This window comes from Dama dama, chromosome 30 (genome assembly GCF_033118175.1).
Source record: "Dama dama isolate Ldn47 chromosome 30, ASM3311817v1, whole genome shotgun sequence".
In the NCBI taxonomy this organism is placed as follows: Eukaryota; Metazoa; Chordata; class Mammalia; order Artiodactyla; family Cervidae; genus Dama; species Dama dama.
The window spans coordinates 21,734,949-21,752,857 of record NC_083710.1 but is presented as its reverse complement, the minus strand read 5'-3'; the positions used below and the strand labels follow the sequence as shown (position 1 = coordinate 21,752,857).

Genomic DNA, 17,909 nt, shown 5'->3' with positions numbered 1-17,909 from the left:
TAGTGCTGAGCCTTGAGGTCAGTGCCCCATGAGTGTCAATGAAAGAATAAAGTTCTTAAGACTGTCCTTGCCTTTAAGAACTTAAGAGCTTTGGGGGATGCAGAAAGCTCCTCTCCATTCTCTAAATCAATAGGCTCCTTGTTTTAGATTCACTTTTTCTTTGCATAGTGCCATTCAGTGGATTGGGTCACTACGCATCAGAGGTAGGTGCCAGAGCCTGGTAGATGCCTGTCAGCAGTGCCCACTTGCTCTTAGGTTAACATCTTGCCCACAGAAATCGCTTTGACATATTTCAAAGCTAGCTGCTCAGAGCAGAACAGACACCCAGTCATTTGTCAACTCTGGTGGGGCACATGTCCTCTCAGGGACATGTGTGCCTCCAATTCACCTACAGACTTCTAAGAAATACAGCTGTCCTGACCCCGCTCCATAGATGGGTTCTGGTGAAGGTGTTGGTCACAAAAGTCCCCAGGGACTTCCCTGGTGGTCCAGTGTTAGGACTTCACCTTCCAATGCATGGGGTGCAGATTCAATCCCTGGTCAGAAGCTAAGATCTCACATGCCTGGGGCCAAACAACCAAAACATAGAACAGAAGCAATACTGTAACAAATTCAATAAAGACTTTTAAAATGGTCCACATTAAAAAAAAAAAAAGAAAAGCTTTCCAGGTGATTCTGGTATGCCCTCTGGGTTGATCATGTGGAATGTCACCCCCTCATTCCACTTCTAAGGGATCAAGCTATCCTAAACCACTGCAGCCTCGCACAAGCACACACACCTCCTCTCCTTGGTGTGCGCTGAGGGGAAATCAGGATGGCAAAAAACAAAGCATTCCGTGCTCTGGATACTGGCTCTAGATAGTTAAGGGGCTTCCCTGATAGCTCAGTTGGTGAAGAATCCACCTGCAATGCAGGGGAATCCCTCCCACCTCCGCCCCCACCCCTTTCAGTTCCTGGGTTGGGAAGATCCCCTGGAGAAGGGATAGGCTACCCACTCCAGTATTCTTGGGCTTTCCTTGTGACTTAGCTAGTAAAGAATCTGCCTGCAATGTGGGAGACCTGGATTCGATCCCTGGGTCTGGAAGATTCCCCTGGAGAAGGGAAAGGCTACCCACTCCAGTATTCTGGCCTGGAAAATTCCATGGACTGAATGTACAGATAGTTAATATGCATTTCTGAGGCATAATTTCAATAAACTGAAATCCTTACATCTTCCTATACCTAGAAAAGCTCTAAAATCATTAACTTGAGATGTCTGCTCTTTAATTAGCAGTGACTGTTTTAAATTTGACCTTGGAGTATGGAATGAAGCAGGGCAAAGGCTAATAGAGTTTTGCCAAGAGAACGCAGTGGTCATAGCAAACACCCTCTTCCAACAACACAAGAGAAGACTCTACACATGGACATCACAAGATGGTCAACACCGAAATCAGATTGATTATATTCTTTGCAGCCAAAGATGGAGAAACTCTATACAGTCAGCAGAAACAAGACCGGGAGCTGACTGTGGCTCAGATCATGAACTCCTTATTGCCAAATTCAGACTTAAACTGAAGAAAGCAGGGATAACCACTAGACCATTCAGGTATGACCTAAATCAAATCCCTTATGACTACACAGTGGAAGTGACCAATAGATTTAAGGGACTAGATCTGATAGACGGCCTGATGAACTATGGACGGAGGTTCATGACATTGTACAGGAGACAGGGATCAAGACCATCCCCATGGAAAAGAAATGCAAAAAGGCAAAATGGCTGTCTGAGAAGGCCTTACAAATAGCTGTGAAACGAAGAGAAGCAAAAAGCAAAGGAGAAAAGGAAAGATATTCCCATTTGAATGCAGACTTCCCAAGAATAGCCAGGAGAGATAAGAAAGCCTTCCTCAGCAATCAATGCAAAGAAATAGAGGAAAACAACAGAATGGGAAAGACTAGAGATCTTGTCAAGAAAATTAGAGATACCAAGGGAATATTTCATGCAAAAATGGGCTCAATAAAGGACAGAAATGGTATGGACCTAACAGAAGCAGAAGATATTAAGAAGAGGTGTCAAGAATACACAGAAGAACTATACAAAAAAGATCTTCATGACCCAGATAATTACAATGATGTTATCACTCACCTAGAGCCAGACATCTTGGAATGTGAAGTTAAGTGGGCCTTAGAAAACATCACTAAGAACAAAGCTAGTGGATGTGATGGAATTCCAGTTGAGCTATTTCAAATCCTGAAAGATGATGCTGTGAAAGTGCTACACTCAATATGCTAGCAAATTTGAAAAACTCAGCAGTGGTCACAGGACTAGAAAGGGTCACTTTTCATTCCAATCCCAAAGAAAGGCAATCCCAAAGAATGCTCAAACTACCGCACAATTGCACTCATCTCACACGCTAGTAAGGTAATGCTCAAAATTCTCCAAACCAGGCTTCAGCAATATGTGAACTGAGAACTTCCAGATGTTCAAGCTGGTTTTAGAAAAGGCAGAGGAACCAGAGATCAAATTGCCAATATCCTCTGGATCATCGAAAAAGCCAGAGAGTTCCAGAAAAACATCTATTTCTGCTTTATTGACTACGCCAAAGCCTTGAACTGTGTGGATCACAATAAACTGTGGAAAATTCTGAAGGAGATGGGAATACCAGACCACCTGACCTGCCTCTTGAGAAACCTGTATGCAGGTCAAGAAGCAACAGTTAGAACTGGACAAGGAACAACAGACTGATTCCAAATAGGAAAAGTACGTCAAGGCTGTATATTGTCACCCTGCTTATTTAGCTTATATGCAGAGTACATCATGAGAAATGCTGGGCTGGAAGAAGCACAAGCTGGAATCAAGATTGCTGGGAGAAATATCAATAACCTCAGATATGCAGATGACACCACCCTTCTGGCAGAAAGTGAAGAGGAACTAAAAAGCCTCTTGATGAAAGTGAAAGAGGAGAGTGAAAAAGTTGGTTTAAAGCTTAACATTCAGGAAACTAAGATCAAGGCATCTGGTCCCATCACCTCATGGGAAATAGATGGGGAGACAGTGGAAACAGTGTCAGACTTTATTTTTTTGGGCTCCAAAATCACTGTAGATGGTGACTGCAGCCATGAAATTAAAAGACACTTACTCCTTGGAAGGAAAGTTATGACCAACCTAGACAGCATATTAAAAAGCAGAGACGTTACTTTGCCAACAAAGGTCTGTCTGGTCAAGGCTATGGTTTTTCTAGTGGTCATGTATGGATGTGAGAGTTGGACTGTGAAGAAAGCTGAGTGCTGAAAAATTGATGCTTTTGAACTGTGGTGTTGGAGAAGACTCTTGAGAGTCCCTTGGACTGCAAGGAGATCCAACCAGTCCATCCTAAAGGAGATCAGTCCTGGGTGTTCATTGGAAGGACTAATGCTGAAGCTGAAACTACAAGACTTTGGCCACCTCATGTGAAGAGTTGACTCATTGGAAAAGACCCTGATGCTGGGAGGGATTGGGGGCAGGAGGAGAAGGGGACGACAGAGGATGAGATGGCTGGATGGCATCACCGACTCGATGGGCATGGGTTTGAGTAAACTCCGGGAGTTTGTGATGGACAGGGAGGCCTGGCGTGCTGCGATTCATGGGGTCTCAAAGAGTCAGACACGACTGAGCGACTGAACTGAACTGAACTGGACTGAACTGTTTTATGTTTAACTATTCTTTTCCCCCAGCAAGAAAGTCTTGTACTTCCTGGCTCCTCTTTACCTTTTGGGAGCAGTTCCTCAGAGCTATCTGAGAAGTTATCTCCTGGCTAGGGTCCTCAGTAACTAGTGTTTGATCATCTTCCCTTTGAGGACAGAATCATTCTGTTGTAGGTATTCGGTCAGTTTAGTCGCTCAGCCCTGTTCTACCCTTTGCGACCCCGTGAACTGCAGCACGGCCAGGCTTCCAGGTCCATCACCAGCTCCGGAAGTTTACTCAAACTCATGTTCAGCCAGTCGGTGATGCCATCCAACCATCTCATCCTCTGTTATCCCCTTCTCCCGCCTTCGATCTTTCCCAGCATCGGGGTCTTTTCCAGAGTCAGTTCTCTGCATCAGGTGGCCAAAGTATTGGATACTTTGGGATACTGGACAAAGTGTGGGATATTTTGGGACAACGTATTGTATTTGGGATACTGCTGTATCCCAAAGGCAGTAGTTGGCACAAAAACAGGGATGCAAGTTCTTGTTTTCTGAACGAACCCCGTTTTACAGATGAGGCACCTGAGACTCGGAGATGTTAAGATCACACAGGTGGTGGCGTTGGTCATCTCTCCATTACATTTCGCTAGGAAAGCTTCGGGTTTCTGAGCGCCGACCGCAGGTCTGGTGTTCAGGCTGCGGTGTCCAGTTACAAAGGTTAAAGTCCGCTCTCTGTCCGCCTACGCGAGCCTGTCAGCAGTAACGCCTGCTGCCCTAGCCCGGGGCCACCACCGCAGAGTTAATCCGAAGCTCCGCCCCATGGGCGGGGCTAGGGGCGGTGCGCGCGTAGGGAGCCGCCGCGTCTCCGGCCGTCTCGAGGTTCTGCGCCTGCGCGCGGCGCCCAGGGGTACTTGGTCGGGCCGAGAAATGGCGGCCTCCGTGTTCTACAGCCGGCTCTTGGCTGCTGCCACGCTGAGGAGCCACCGACCCCGGACGGCTCTGCCGGCCGCCCAGGTATTGAGGCCCTGCCCGATCCCGCCTTGAGGGTTGGCAGGAGAAAGGGCGAGGTGGAGGGCTGGCTCCTGTGGGCGAGGTGCGAGGGGGCCCGGGGCCCGGCTCCGGTCACTCCGCAGTCGGTGACATTGGGTGACAGGGGGGGTGCCCCGCCGGAGTGGCGGGCGGCTTGCCCGGGAGTGCTGCCCGCCGGGCCTGCGAACGGGCTCATGTTTGCGCCTTTTTACTGCAGCCTAAAATCTGCGAGGAGCTCCAGCCATCTGGCCAGGGCTGCTCACCTTGTTACTGAGAGGGCGGCGGCGGGGAAGGCTCCGAAAGGAGAGGCGGGGGGCAGGACACCTTTTCCTGCTTGCTCCTGGCTTCGGCGCGGTGGGCCGAGGCTTCCGCGGCTCTTTGAGGAGGAGGGCATGCCCTTCAGATACACTTTTGTGTCTCTTGGATGCTTCGCAGAACCAGCACTGCTTGCTGACTGGCCTTTCCTGAGACGAGGCCGGGAAGCTTCCCGTTTCCCCCAGGTAGTTGTTTAATAGTGAGAATGAGATGATGTTCACCAACTTATCAATTGGGGAAATAAAATAATCTTTTGGATTACTTTTTTTTTTTTCTGCATACACAATAGCATCATAGCCTCAGAGTGTGTGTGTGTGTGTAAGTAAAAGTAACGGAGCCAAGGGCTTGTGTGTCCATGGCATAGAAAGCCAAATTCTGACAGGGGTTGTTTGCAGCAAAATAAGGGTTTATTTGCAGGGCGCCAGGCAAGAGAGTGGGAGACAAGTCATAGATCCACTGCAACTTGATCTTTCAGTTAGGAGTTCTTTTTTTTTTTTTTTAAAGGAGTTGTATTAAAGGGGGAGAACAAAGAAGCTGGGATTAATCATTGGCTTGTGTAATTTGTGTGACATTTCTGATTCTAGTGTCAGGGAGTTGAGTTGTCTATTATTTATGATTCTGTGATAAATGGTCTAAGGCTTGGGGCCTATTAGCTCATCTTGTCATGGAGAAGCAACCTGGGTTTGTTCTTTAATGATGGTATCTGCATTAGCAGTTTTAGGACATGAAGGATGTTATCAACACAGCAGTTTTAGTCATCAGACTCTGGTTGATTAGTGTTGAGATAGCACAGGATTGAGGTAGGAGGGGACAAGAAAGGGAATAAAGTTTTGGGTAAAGAGATTAATCATAAATTCAGTAAGGGAATTTGGTGGTAGGAGGCATTGGTTTCGTGTGTGTTGAAGCATTTGCTGTCTGCCAGGAACTGTGCCAAGGATTTTACATGTAGTCTTTCATTAGGCTTTTGGGCAACACTGTAAGGAAGTCATTAATCTCCATATCACTGATGGAGAAACTCTGGCTAAGAGAAGGAGTCATTTGGTCTAGATCACCAAGCTGATGAGATCAGAACTGGGCCTTCTTTCCGGAAGTGTGTAGCTCCAAAGTCTGTGTGTTTGAATCTGCTGTACGGTTTTTTCTAGAGCATGAGAATTAGACAATTCTTCCCAATATATGTTGACATGAACAAACTTGTGGAAGGGTATGATTAGCTTCATAAGTCATTTCTAGAGCTTTTGGTTGTGTTTTGGAAGTAACTTCAGACATGCTGTAAATGAATTTAGACTTTTTTTTTTCTTTTTAAAGCTATTCATCCTTTCAATCTAGTGAATTCTTTGAGTTTGCTTCCTAACAGGAGAAGTGATTTTTTTTTTTAGCCTTGAACTTCCTTCTTTTGGGTCTTAAAGGGTTTTTAGAAAATGAGACTTTGGTGAACAAATCTGTTTCCCTTCTAATCATCATCTTTATACTTTTGGAAATTCCTTTAAAAGTCTTTATTTCTCCTTATAGAGATGCCTAATATATTGTCTTAAACATCTCTTCCACCCTCACTTTAAGAAATACAGCTTTGGAGTTTGAAATCACCTTAGTCTAACCCCTTGCTTTTATTTTTAATTTAATCTTTAATTTGTATTGGAGTACAGTTAATCAATAATGTTGTGTTTCAGGTACAGTTTAGTGATTCAATTATATATATATTATACTCAATTATATTTATATCTATCAATTATATACAGAAATATATATGTGTGTGTGGTATACATATATATATATATTCATTCTTTTTCAGACTCTTTTTCCCATCTAGATTATTACAGAATATTGAGTAGAGTTTCTTGTGCTATAGAGTAGGTCCTTATTGATTATCTGTTTTATATATAGTAGTGTGTCAGAGAAGGCAGTGGCACCCCACTCCAGTACTCTTGCCTGGAAAATCCCGTGGATGGAGGAGCCTGGTGGGCTGCAGTCCATGGGATTGCTAAGAGTTGGACACACAGAGCGACTTCCCTTTCACTTTTCACTTTCACTCATTGGAGGAGGAAATGGCAACCCACTCCAGTGTTCTTGCCTGGAGAATCCCAGAGACGGGAGCCTGGTGGGCTGCCGTCTATGGGGTCACACAGAGTCGGACACGACTGCAATGACTTAGCAGCAGCAGCAGCAGCAGTGTGTATGTGTTAATCCCAACTCCTAATTAAGTGTTCCCCACCCTTTCTGGCACCAAGGACCAGTTTTGTGGAAGACAGTTTTTCCACGGGCTGGGGGGGCGGGGATGGTTTTGGGATTATTCAAGTGTATTATATTTATTGTATACTTTATTTCTATTATTATTACATCAGCTCCACCTCAGATCATCAGGCGTTAGATACCGGAGGTTGGAGACCCTTGTCCTAATTTATCCTTCCTCCCCAAGGTTCCCGTTTGATAACACTGTTTTTGAAGTCTGTGAGTCTGTTTCTGTTTTGTAAATAAGTTCGTTTGTATCTTTTTTTTTTATTCCACATGTAAGTGATATCATATATTTATCTTTCTCTGACTTAGTATGATGATCTTTAGATCCATCCATGTTCATGCAAATGGCATTATCTCATTCTTTTTATGACTGAGTAGTATTCTGTTGTTTAGATGTCCCACATCTTCTTTATCCAGTCCTCTGACAGTGGACATTTAGGTTGCTTCCATTATCTCGACTATTGTCAATAATACTATGAAGAATGTTGGGTCTAACCCCTTGCTTTAGTAGATGGGGACATAGAGGTGCAGAGCTTAAGCAGTCTTGTTCAGGGTCACCCATTGAGTTTAGCAGATTCTCTTAAACATTTTGTTTAGTGCTTTGAGTCTCTTCTTGTTTCTCTGTATCTTTTGTCCAGTGTATATTTGATAAAAATAGTTCAAGTTATGAGCATATTAAACAATTTTAGATATATTCTTATTTGTTGTGAATCATACTCCCTAGTAACTACACTTCCCCACTTTTGAATAAGTATTACTTAAACTCAGTATGGATTGGAGAGGTGGTGGTGTAGGAGTTTGGCCAGGAGTTGGTGGCTTTTTGGCAGTAGGAATCTTCTAAGTGATACATCAGGAAAGAAAAATGCATCAGTGTGGGGAATCTTTGTGATTATGCAGGGATTTGTATTACCATCATGATTCCTAGCTGATGATATTTCAAGTTACAGCTTCTAGTGGCACAAGGAAAGGATTATCAAAATATTTCTAATATTTTAAAAAAACCTTAATGTGGTCTGAAAAGCTATCAGCAACACCTTATGAGTACTACTAATTCTTTTAGACATTTGAAAGAAACCATAAAATTTTGTGTCATGAATTTATCATCATGCTTTTTGGGAAAAATTTCAAACTGATAGGTATGTTTCAACTATACAGTGAACACCCATATCATCCTCACCTTCATTTAACATTTTGCCACATTTTCTTTATCTTTAAAAATTTACATGTTATTCAGTTTATATAATTTATAATTTATATCATTTGAAATATTATATAAATTAAAATATTATGTATAATATATAATTTATGTACATATGCATGTATGTATAAATTACATTCATGTATTTTTGTTGAAGTATTTGAGAATAAGTTTCAGCTATCATGGCACTCCATCCTTAGATATTGCAACATATGTCTCTTAAGAATGAGAGACACAAATAACCACAATATAGTTATCATACTTTAGAAATATAAAATTGTCATAATACTAATATCTAATGTATAGGGCAGATTCGTATTTCCCCAGTTGTCCCTGAAATGTCCTTTTTAGCTGTTAGATTTTTTTTTTTTTAAAACTGGGATCAAGCCTCTGTAGTATTTTTTCTGGTCTGTCTGGATAATTACATTCCACCTGGTGATTATGCCCACTCTTACACGTGTTGCAGCTGTTTATTTACACATCTGTGAACTCTGTGGTTGGGACCAAGTTGATCTCATTCTTTTACTGTTCCTAGTACAGTGTCTGGTATATAGGCATCCAAAAAAATGTTTCAGTGCGTGACTATTTTTACCAAGCTTATGCTAGGTACTCCGCCTTGGCCCCCTTATTTTTTATTATTTTGAGGTATAATTTCTGTACAGCAAAGTACATAATTTATGTACAACTTCAGTTTTTGCTGTTGATTTGCTAAGTTGTATCCGACTCTGTGATCCCATATGGGTAGCTAGATTAATTTGTATGTATGGATCGATCTTTGTAGCTGCTGTTCAAATCGTGGTATATATATGTGTGTTTTTAGCCTTCAGAAGGCACTCTTTATCAGTACTCACCAACAGGTAACCCTCCACTTATTCTGACTTCCATCACTGTATGTTAATTCTGAGTTTGAACTACATTAAAAAAATTGTATAAGTATGTATTTTTGTGTCTGGCTTCTTTCCCTTAAAATTGTACTTGTGAGATGAATCCATTGTTGTGTGAGCAATACGTTTTTCCTTTTTTGCTCTGTACCCTTCTATTGATATAGTACATTTTACCCATTCTTCTATTTTTAAAATGATTTAAATTATTTGTTTTTCTATTTTGGCTGTGCTGGGTCTTCATTGTGGTGCTTAGTTGCCCCAAGGCATGTAGGATCTTATTTCTCCTACCAGAGATTAAAACCATGTTCCTTGCATTGAAGGGTGGATTCTTAACCACTGAACACCAAGGAAGTTCCTACCCCTTCTTCTGTTGATGAGCAGCTGGGTCGTTTCCATTTTTTTGTCTATTATGAATAAGCCTGCTATATATGCCTTGTGATAGACTAAACACTCATTTCTCTTGAGGCTTTACCCAAGGGTGGGATTTCACAAGGTAGATGTACACTGAAGTTTAGGAGGTTGTTAGTTTTTAATACTGAAGTGAAACTAAATCAGGGAATTGAGCTAACAAGAGAAATTTTATCCAGCATTTTAGCTTACCAAATGAATCAGAAATAGCTTGCTATTCTATGTGATTGATTTGTTAGACTATTCGTTCTCAAACTGTAGAGTGCTTAAGAATCAACTGAATAACTTTACAAATGCAGATTTTTTTGTGGCACAATTCAGAGATTCTGCTTTTATAGATGAGAGTAGGGCCTTGGAACCTGCATTTTGGAGGTATTCCTAGGGAATCTTGATGCAGGTGGTTCATGAACCCTCTCTAAGAAGCAGACTATTTTCTATGAGATTGTTTTAAATTCATTTTTTATGATACTCTGTGTTTCATGTGAACAATGTTTCAGCATTCTTTGTGGAGATAATAGGAATGTATGGATGGATAACATTTAAATGTGTGATTCCAACAGCACTTAATTTGTTCTGCATATTGCCATATAAAGTTGATAGAACTGAGGAGTCTGGAAAAAGGTTGAGAAGTGTTTCTGTGTGGTGTTAATGATGGTTTAAGACTAGGCTCTAACTTAGGGGGTAGTTTTGGGACCCATAGATGCTCGAGATCTTTCTGATTGCATCCTTCTTTCAGTACTTCTCATTGTTGTGGCCCTGCAACCAGACGCTGACAACTCTCATACTCCTTTGTCTTTCATCAATGACTTATTTAGTTTGTAGAGGGATATCTTGTTTCTGTTTCCTACTTATTTCTTTTTGAAAAAATAATTCTTAACTCAGCCCGCCCCCCCCCCGCCCCGCCCCCGCCCCGGACGGATGTTTTAGTGGAGAAAACTTCTGTAACTGTATAAAATAGCACTTCTTATTTTTTAATTTTCTATCTTTTTACTCTTATTGCTGTTTGGCATATTTTCTTTCTTTATTGTTTGTGCCTCCCCCAACCCCCGACATACAAATACATACTAAATTGTAAGCTTTAGGTGCAAGGATTTTGTTGGGTTGACCTGTCTATTTCCAGTGTCTAGGTGCTCAGTGAGTTTTTGAGTGATTGGATGTTTTGCATAGATTGAAAAAGGGAAGTTGGTGGGCGTTTCTTAGAAGCTTTCACAGTTTGTTTGTGAAGCACGTACACCTAAAGGGATTTATAAAAGAAATAGTTTAGAAGGAATGCAATAAAGATGATATTGCAGATTGTAATTTGCCAAGTATTCGATGGAGAGTTTCAGGAAGGAAGTTTATTGAAAAGTGATCTCAGGATCAGTACCTGTGGGAGAGTGAAGGAAGGAGGATTGACTGCAGCTCTAGTGTAGTGCAGTGGGACCTCTGCTCTTCTATGGGAGGTCTGCATCTAGGATGATCCTGAATTGTCCCAAATTGGGGTGAGGTGCCAGGTATTTGGACTTTCCCAGTGCCTTAGCAATAAAGAACCCACCTGCTAATGAAGGAGACGTGGATTCGATCCCTAGGTCGGGAAGATCCCCTGGAGAGGGCATGGCAACCCAGTTTTTCCAGTATTCTTGCCTGTAGAATCCCACGGACAGAGGAGCCTGGCGGCCTCAGTTCATAGGGTCACAAAGAGCTGGACACGACTGACTGAGCGACTGAGCATGCACACGCACACCAGGTTTTTACGTCCCTACCCTGACTCTCATTGGTCAGGCATTGGCTACAGAAAGGCTCCAGTGAGGGCACTCAGCTGAGGCCTGTCAGCTGCCAGCCCTCCCAGCAGCTGGGGCTATGAATGCCTTGGTCCTGAGGGGGGATCTGGGCGGCACACCACGATGTGCAGTGCTGATGAAGTCGGGGTTTGAATTTTGAATGTATGAAAGATTGATGGTACCACATCATACAGGTACCTCATGTCTCGTGTCAGGCAATTTGTTAGGTGCTGGAGAAATGATGGAGAGAAGAAAGATGGGAAGGATTTTTGATTTGGTGGAAATAGGGGATTGGTTTTAGATCTGCAGAATTTGGCTTTGAGGTAGAAATGCTCTGTAGATCATTAGGGATATGGAGGTATAGCTCAAATGAAAGTTAAAGACTAGCGATAATGAGTAAAAAGTTAAAACTATAAGGTTCACTTTTGACGTTTAGCTAGTAGATTAGCTGTTAGTTTTGTGCTGTAATTTACTCTGAATATGATATTTTGATGTTTTACTATGACAATTTTGTTATAGTTTTGAAGAATCAAGTACTCCAAAGTATTTTGAAGTGTTTTTAACAAGAATTTCTGCTAAATCACTCTTTATATAAATATGTCCCCAATTTCTCTAGGTCCTGGGAAGCTCCGGATTATTTAACAACCATGGAGTCCAAATACAGCATCAACAGCAAAGGAATCTCTCTCTGCATGAATACCTGAGTATGGAATTGTTGCAGGAAGCTGGCGTCTCCATTCCCAAAGGACACGTGGCTAAGTCACCAGATGAAGCTTATGCAATCGCCAAAAAATTAGGTACTAAATTAAGAAATAGGTTCTCAGATAAGATATGAACTTTACTTCTGGCTTAATAACAACTTTTGACTTTTCTTTTATATTTTTTAAAATAAGTTTTATTCATGTAAAAGAGAAGGTAAAACTTAGGATTGTTGACATGCTAAAATTATTGAGATTTTCTGAGCTCCCATAGTGCCCGTAACTTAAGAATCAAAGTTTCAAGAAGCTGAAGTCCTGTGTTTAGTCTTTTGAGCTGAAGTCCTTTAGGGAAGGAAATCTGGCTCTGTTGATTCTTCAGGGAATGGTGAAAGATGTTAGCTGTTTATGTATTTGTAAAGAGAAGTCTGGGGCTTCCCAGGTGGCATAGTGGTAAAGAATCTGCCTGCCAGTGCAGGAGACCCAAGAGACTCTGGGTTGAGAAGATCCCCTGGAGTAGGAAATGGCAACCGGCTCCAATATTCTTGCTTGGAAAATTCCCCAGACAGAGGAGCCTGGCGGGCTGCAGTCCGTGTGGTCACAGAGAGTCAGATATGACTGAGTGACTGAGAGCACAAGGAGAGGTACAGTGTTTCCCCGTCTGTTTTTTGGACATGAAAAATAGAGAATCAGAAGGAGAAAAAAAGAAGTTCAGCATTAGAATGTAAGCTCTATGAGAGCAGGGCTTCTTTGTCTTTTATTCACTGATAGACCCCGACTTCTTAGAAGAGGGCTTGACACTTAGGTAATCAATATTAATATAAATGTTAATCTTTTTAAATGAATTAAATAGTTGCCCATGTTTATTAGATTCTTTTACTGATAATAGAAACCTTAATAGCTTTGATTAATTTGAATTTATGTTAATCTCAATTAAAAAATAAATTTGGAGTTTGGAAAGTATGCTTCACTTTATATTTTTAAGGATCTAATAGGAGAGCATGTTAATGAGTAATGTACTAGCTATACACTGCATTTTCTTTTTAGCAGTATTTAAAATCACACCAATTTTATGTATTAATAATTATCATAATCTCTCTTGTATGTACATTTGACTAATATGCCTTTAAACGTGCTTTGGTGAAAATTTTGCTTTTATTATTTTTTTAGGAAAGATGTGGAACATTTTAAACTGTTGAAAATTGTAAAAGTTTTCGTCTCTATCTGTACTTACTTGTTTCTAGGGTGGGTTTTTGTTTCAAAAGTGAAAGCATGTAGAAGATCAGAAGGTTGTCATATATCATATGATATGTTTTTGAATGGCGGGCACTCTTGATTTCCTTGTCTTGGAAGTATGATTTTTAATTTACAGTTTTGTTTTCTTAATCAGAAAAACAGTTCTTTTTATTCAGATTACAAGCAAACTTCTTTTTATTCAGTAAAAATCTGATGCAAATTCATACTAATTTTGGTGAAATTTTTGTTAATTAATGGTAACCTGCAGTTTGAACTTGTCCATGGTAAAAGATGTACCTCATTTTAACCTTTAAAACATCATGTATATTAGGGGCTTTTAAGGGTCATGCCTTAAAGAAAACTCATGATTATATTTCTGTAGTATTTCTTGCAAAGGCACTTTTTAATAACTACCTTCTTGAGATTCAGTCTTAGATATATGACCTAGATGTTAATTTCTAAAGACCCAGATAACTAGGAAGCAAAAGGCTTTCTTATTCTACCCTTCTGTACTTAAGGATGAATTTCAGACATTTGACTTTCTTCTTTTAATTTTGTTAGTTTAATCTTTTGAGTGATTAATTTTTTCGTTTACTAGTTCTTTCCTTCTTCATAAAGCTGAAGGCATAAAGTGTTTTCCATACACTTTATGTGATAAAAGGGTCAGATTTAATGAAGTCAGTTAAAGCTAGTGTTTCTTTTTACGCTTCCAAATTATTATAATTGGTTTTCTTAGTTTTCCGTATATTTTCTCATTTAGTCAAATTTCACTATGTTGTCAAAAAAAAAAATAATTTGTGTACAAACTTTTTCATAAAACAGGCAGGATTTATTCAGATGCAAGTCTCTTGATTTATTTACTCACTGTAAAAATCTTTAATGATTTCTAGCTGTGAAAGAAAGAATAGTTAATGTTATAGGATATATTGTAGCTGTGAAATTTCTGACAAGTTCTCTGGATCCAGGACTTGGAAGTAGTAAGGAGCAGATAAGCAGCTCTGATTTTGAGGCCCTTGGAACTGAAGGCATCATGTTTATCTAGAAAGTGTGCTTTTGTCAAAGAAGGCTGCAAAATGATGATTGTCATAGGGAGTGGGATTAGTGACAGATAGGACCTTTAAATCTAAAGGATCAGAAACACTACATTTTAAAAGATGCATTTCATAACTACTTTAAGAATGTTGAAACAATTTTGTTTTTTGTGGTGAGTCATTAATATCAGAAGATACCGATTATGGGATGTAACTGTACAAGTTGTGTTATGAGGTGCCCTAGAAATACACCTGATTCTTTCCATTTAGCTAGCAATTTTCAGTGCTGATTTTGGCTAATTTTTGCTTCTCAGTTACTCCAAAATTCATAGAATGTTAATTCCCATTTAAAAAAAAAAAGTCTTACCTCACCAACTGATAAACTAGGGCAAAAATGTGTTACAGATGTGACAAAGTATTGCTTCCCTTCAGTCCTGTGGGTGGCAAGAGAAGTTTAGTTAGCATGAGGCCTGGGGCCACTGAGCCCTGTAGCTGGTAACTCCTTCCAAAAGAGCTCTGACCTCTTTCCCCAGTATTCCCTACAAATTCTATTATTTTCTGGCATTATCATCATCATGACATCTGTCCTGATGTGATAAAAGTTTGAAAACACTGCCCTAGGGGCAAGTTTTACCTATTGTGAATAATTGAAGTTAGGGATAGGAGAATGGTTGGAAAGAAATCTAATTCCGGTATTTTAAGACTCATAGGAGTCACACAATGAAGGGTGACGGAAGAAAATGGAATGGAATGGATTATCAAAGGGTTGTTAAGCACAGAGAAATGAAATAGTTATAATTTGGGGTCAGTTCTAAGAGCAGTTACTGCTTTAAGAAAACATGGTTTCACTAAGGCATTTGGTAGAATTCTTATGATTTCCCTGTTGATTTTAGAAATACAGTTTGGATTCTAGTATAGTTGAGATAGAATTTCTCTCTGGTTAAATAAACATGCAGAGGGTGCAGATTAGTGAATGTTAGCCTGGAGGCAGATTTCTATTGGCATACAACAGGACTTTGCCTCCTTTTCCTTTTTCTGATGTCTTATTAGATGACTGTGTATGAGGAGTGCTTAACTACATTTGTGAATGACTAAAGCTAGGAGGGATGGTGAATATACTTTAAAAATAATCTTGGTACCCACAAATTTTGCTCTTGTCTGACTAGAGAAAGGGCCAAATCCAGTAAGACTGAGCTCTCTGCTCATTGTTGTATCAAGAACTCTAGCATAGTATCTCCTATGTAGATGTAACTGTTGATTGAATTAATGGAATTGAATAAAATCTTTCTTTCAATCATTTGTCCTCAGATTTATCTTCTAATACTCCCTGTTTTGCTAGCTGATGAGATTGTATGTCATTACTTGTGTTTCTTTTTTTGCTCTTCTTTTGTTGTGAAAGACTTTTTTAGAAGGAACTTTTGAAGAATCTTTTGTGCCCTTAAGGAGTTTATTTTCCTAAGAAAAAGAAAATTGACACTGGGGGAAGAGCTTTCTGTTTTGTAAAATGTTTTTGAAGAAATAGAACTTCATTACTCTTACTTAATAGATCAGTATGTTAAGTTCCCAGCTTGATGAATAGGAATGTTTGAATTTAGCCCAGCAAAGCACCAGTTTAACTGTTGTCCATTTTTATATTACATTTATACTGTTTGGATTACAGATATCCTCTTTGGATTTAAATGAATATTTAAGTACTGGAAAACTGACGCGACAGGTAACCAGAAACAGGTAAAATGACTAGTGGCTGCTGCTTTTGTCAATAATTTGGGCATGAACTCTAATTTGCCGTAGTCCCTGAGGCTGCCTGGTGTCTTCTCAATAAGGAAATTATTGTCAGTTTTAAGGAAATTTCTAAACTTTCTCTAATCTTTATCTAAAATTAGTTGTTACATTTGAGAATGGTGGGGACTGTGGCAAATTGAAATAATGTCTTGTGTAAACAAAACACTTTTTAGTCATTTCTGGTTGTAGGGCCCAAGATTTCCAATTCAGATTTTTCAAGAGCAGTGGAAAATCTGGATTCGTAAGAATTCTCTTGGCTTGTAAATGTTCTTTTATTCATCATTCAGAATATATTGTGTACTAGGAACTCTCCCAGGACCTTGTAAATATCACTGAGCAAGATTCTGCCCTTCTGGAGTCTATATTTAGTGGGGGAGCAAAACAAAAATGATAAACATGAGAAAATTATGTTTGAAGGTGATGACTTCTATTAAAAAAAGAACAGGGTAAGGTGGATTGGTCACAGGTGGGCAGTCGCAGTGTTAAGTAGAGTGATCAGGGTAAACCTCATGGACAATTTAGACTTAAAGAAAAACTGAAAAGGAATGGGTACCTTTCCTAAATGGATACCTGTATGCAGAGTATTCCAGGGAGAGAGGTTGCTGGGAGCCAGATCCTGAAGGAAGACAGGACATGCCCAGGACCAGAGAGACCAGAGTAGCTGGTGTGTGAACAGTGAGGAGGACGTGATACAAGGGCAAGGATTCTGGGGGATTACACGGAGCCTTGAGGCCATTGTAGGGACTCTGCCTGTAACTCCCGGGCAAGTGGGCATTCAGTGCAAGGTTTTAGGTAGAGGAGTTTCATGCTCACTTTGGCTGCTGCCAAGAATATCCTCTTGGGGATGAGAGTAATCTAGGTGAGAGGTCCTGGTGGCTGGGATCAGGGCCGAAACTCGAGGTGATGACAAGTTGTCCAGAGACTGGATATATTTTGAAGGTGGAACCAGTATGATTTCCTGACTGAATGTTTGATGGAGTGTGAGAAAGGACTTTTTTAAAAAACACTGCCTGAACTGACTCACAGGGTTGTCTTCTGACTTGTGTACATTTCCAGTGTGAACACATTCATATCATTAGTGAAAGTTGCTCAGTCGTGTCTGACTCTTTGCAATCCCATGGACTATACGGACCATGGAATTCTTCAGGCTGGAATACTGGCGTGGGTAGCTGTTCCCTTCTCCAGGGGACTTCCTGACCCAGGAATTGAACTGAGGTCTCCTGCATTGCAGGCGGATTCTTTACCAGCTGAGCTAACAGGGAAGTCTAAACATTTTGTAGTAATTGTTCCAGTGTAAACTTTTGATCATTTCTTATTTGATCATAATCTGTATTTGTTACCTCCTTGATTAGGTGAGGGTGCCCTCTCATCTGGCTTGGTATATGCATGTTAGAGACTGGCCTTTCCTGGCGGTAGAATTCCCACCTTTAGCCTATTCAGATACACATTTATGGAGTGGTCGTTACCTCCCAGGGACCTCTTTGTGCTGGGGATACAGCAAATAAGATGACAGTGTCCTTAATCCTGACCTCAAAGGTTAATTGTTTTTCATAATGTAATAGTGGTGTTGCGCTGCTGTAACTGTGACTGAGCACACATCTGTGCTCAGGCATGACTGACTTTGAGACCCTGTGGACTGTAGCCCACCGGGTTCCTCTGTCCATGGATTTTTCCTGGCAAGAATACTGGAGTGGTTG

General features: G+C 40.6%; 1 protein-coding gene across 7 annotated transcripts in view; it reads left to right on the top strand.

Annotated features, from left to right (window-relative positions):
• The first annotated feature begins 4,502 nt into the window (after positions 1–4,502).
• Positions 4,503–17,909, top strand: part of SUCLA2 (succinate-CoA ligase ADP-forming subunit beta) — a 40,851-nt gene continuing 27,444 nt past the window's right edge. For all 7 annotated transcript variants that reach the window (XR_009691408.1, XM_061133709.1, XM_061133708.1 and 4 more), the window contains exons 1-2: positions 4,503–4,656; positions 12,085–12,265. Coding sequence is in view for 6 of the 7 variants with exons in the window: in XM_061133709.1 (XP_060989692.1) it covers positions 4,570–4,656; positions 12,085–12,265 (268 nt within the window). In the remaining variant the exon portion in view is untranslated. The remainder of the gene's footprint in view (positions 4,657–12,084; positions 12,266–17,909) is intronic.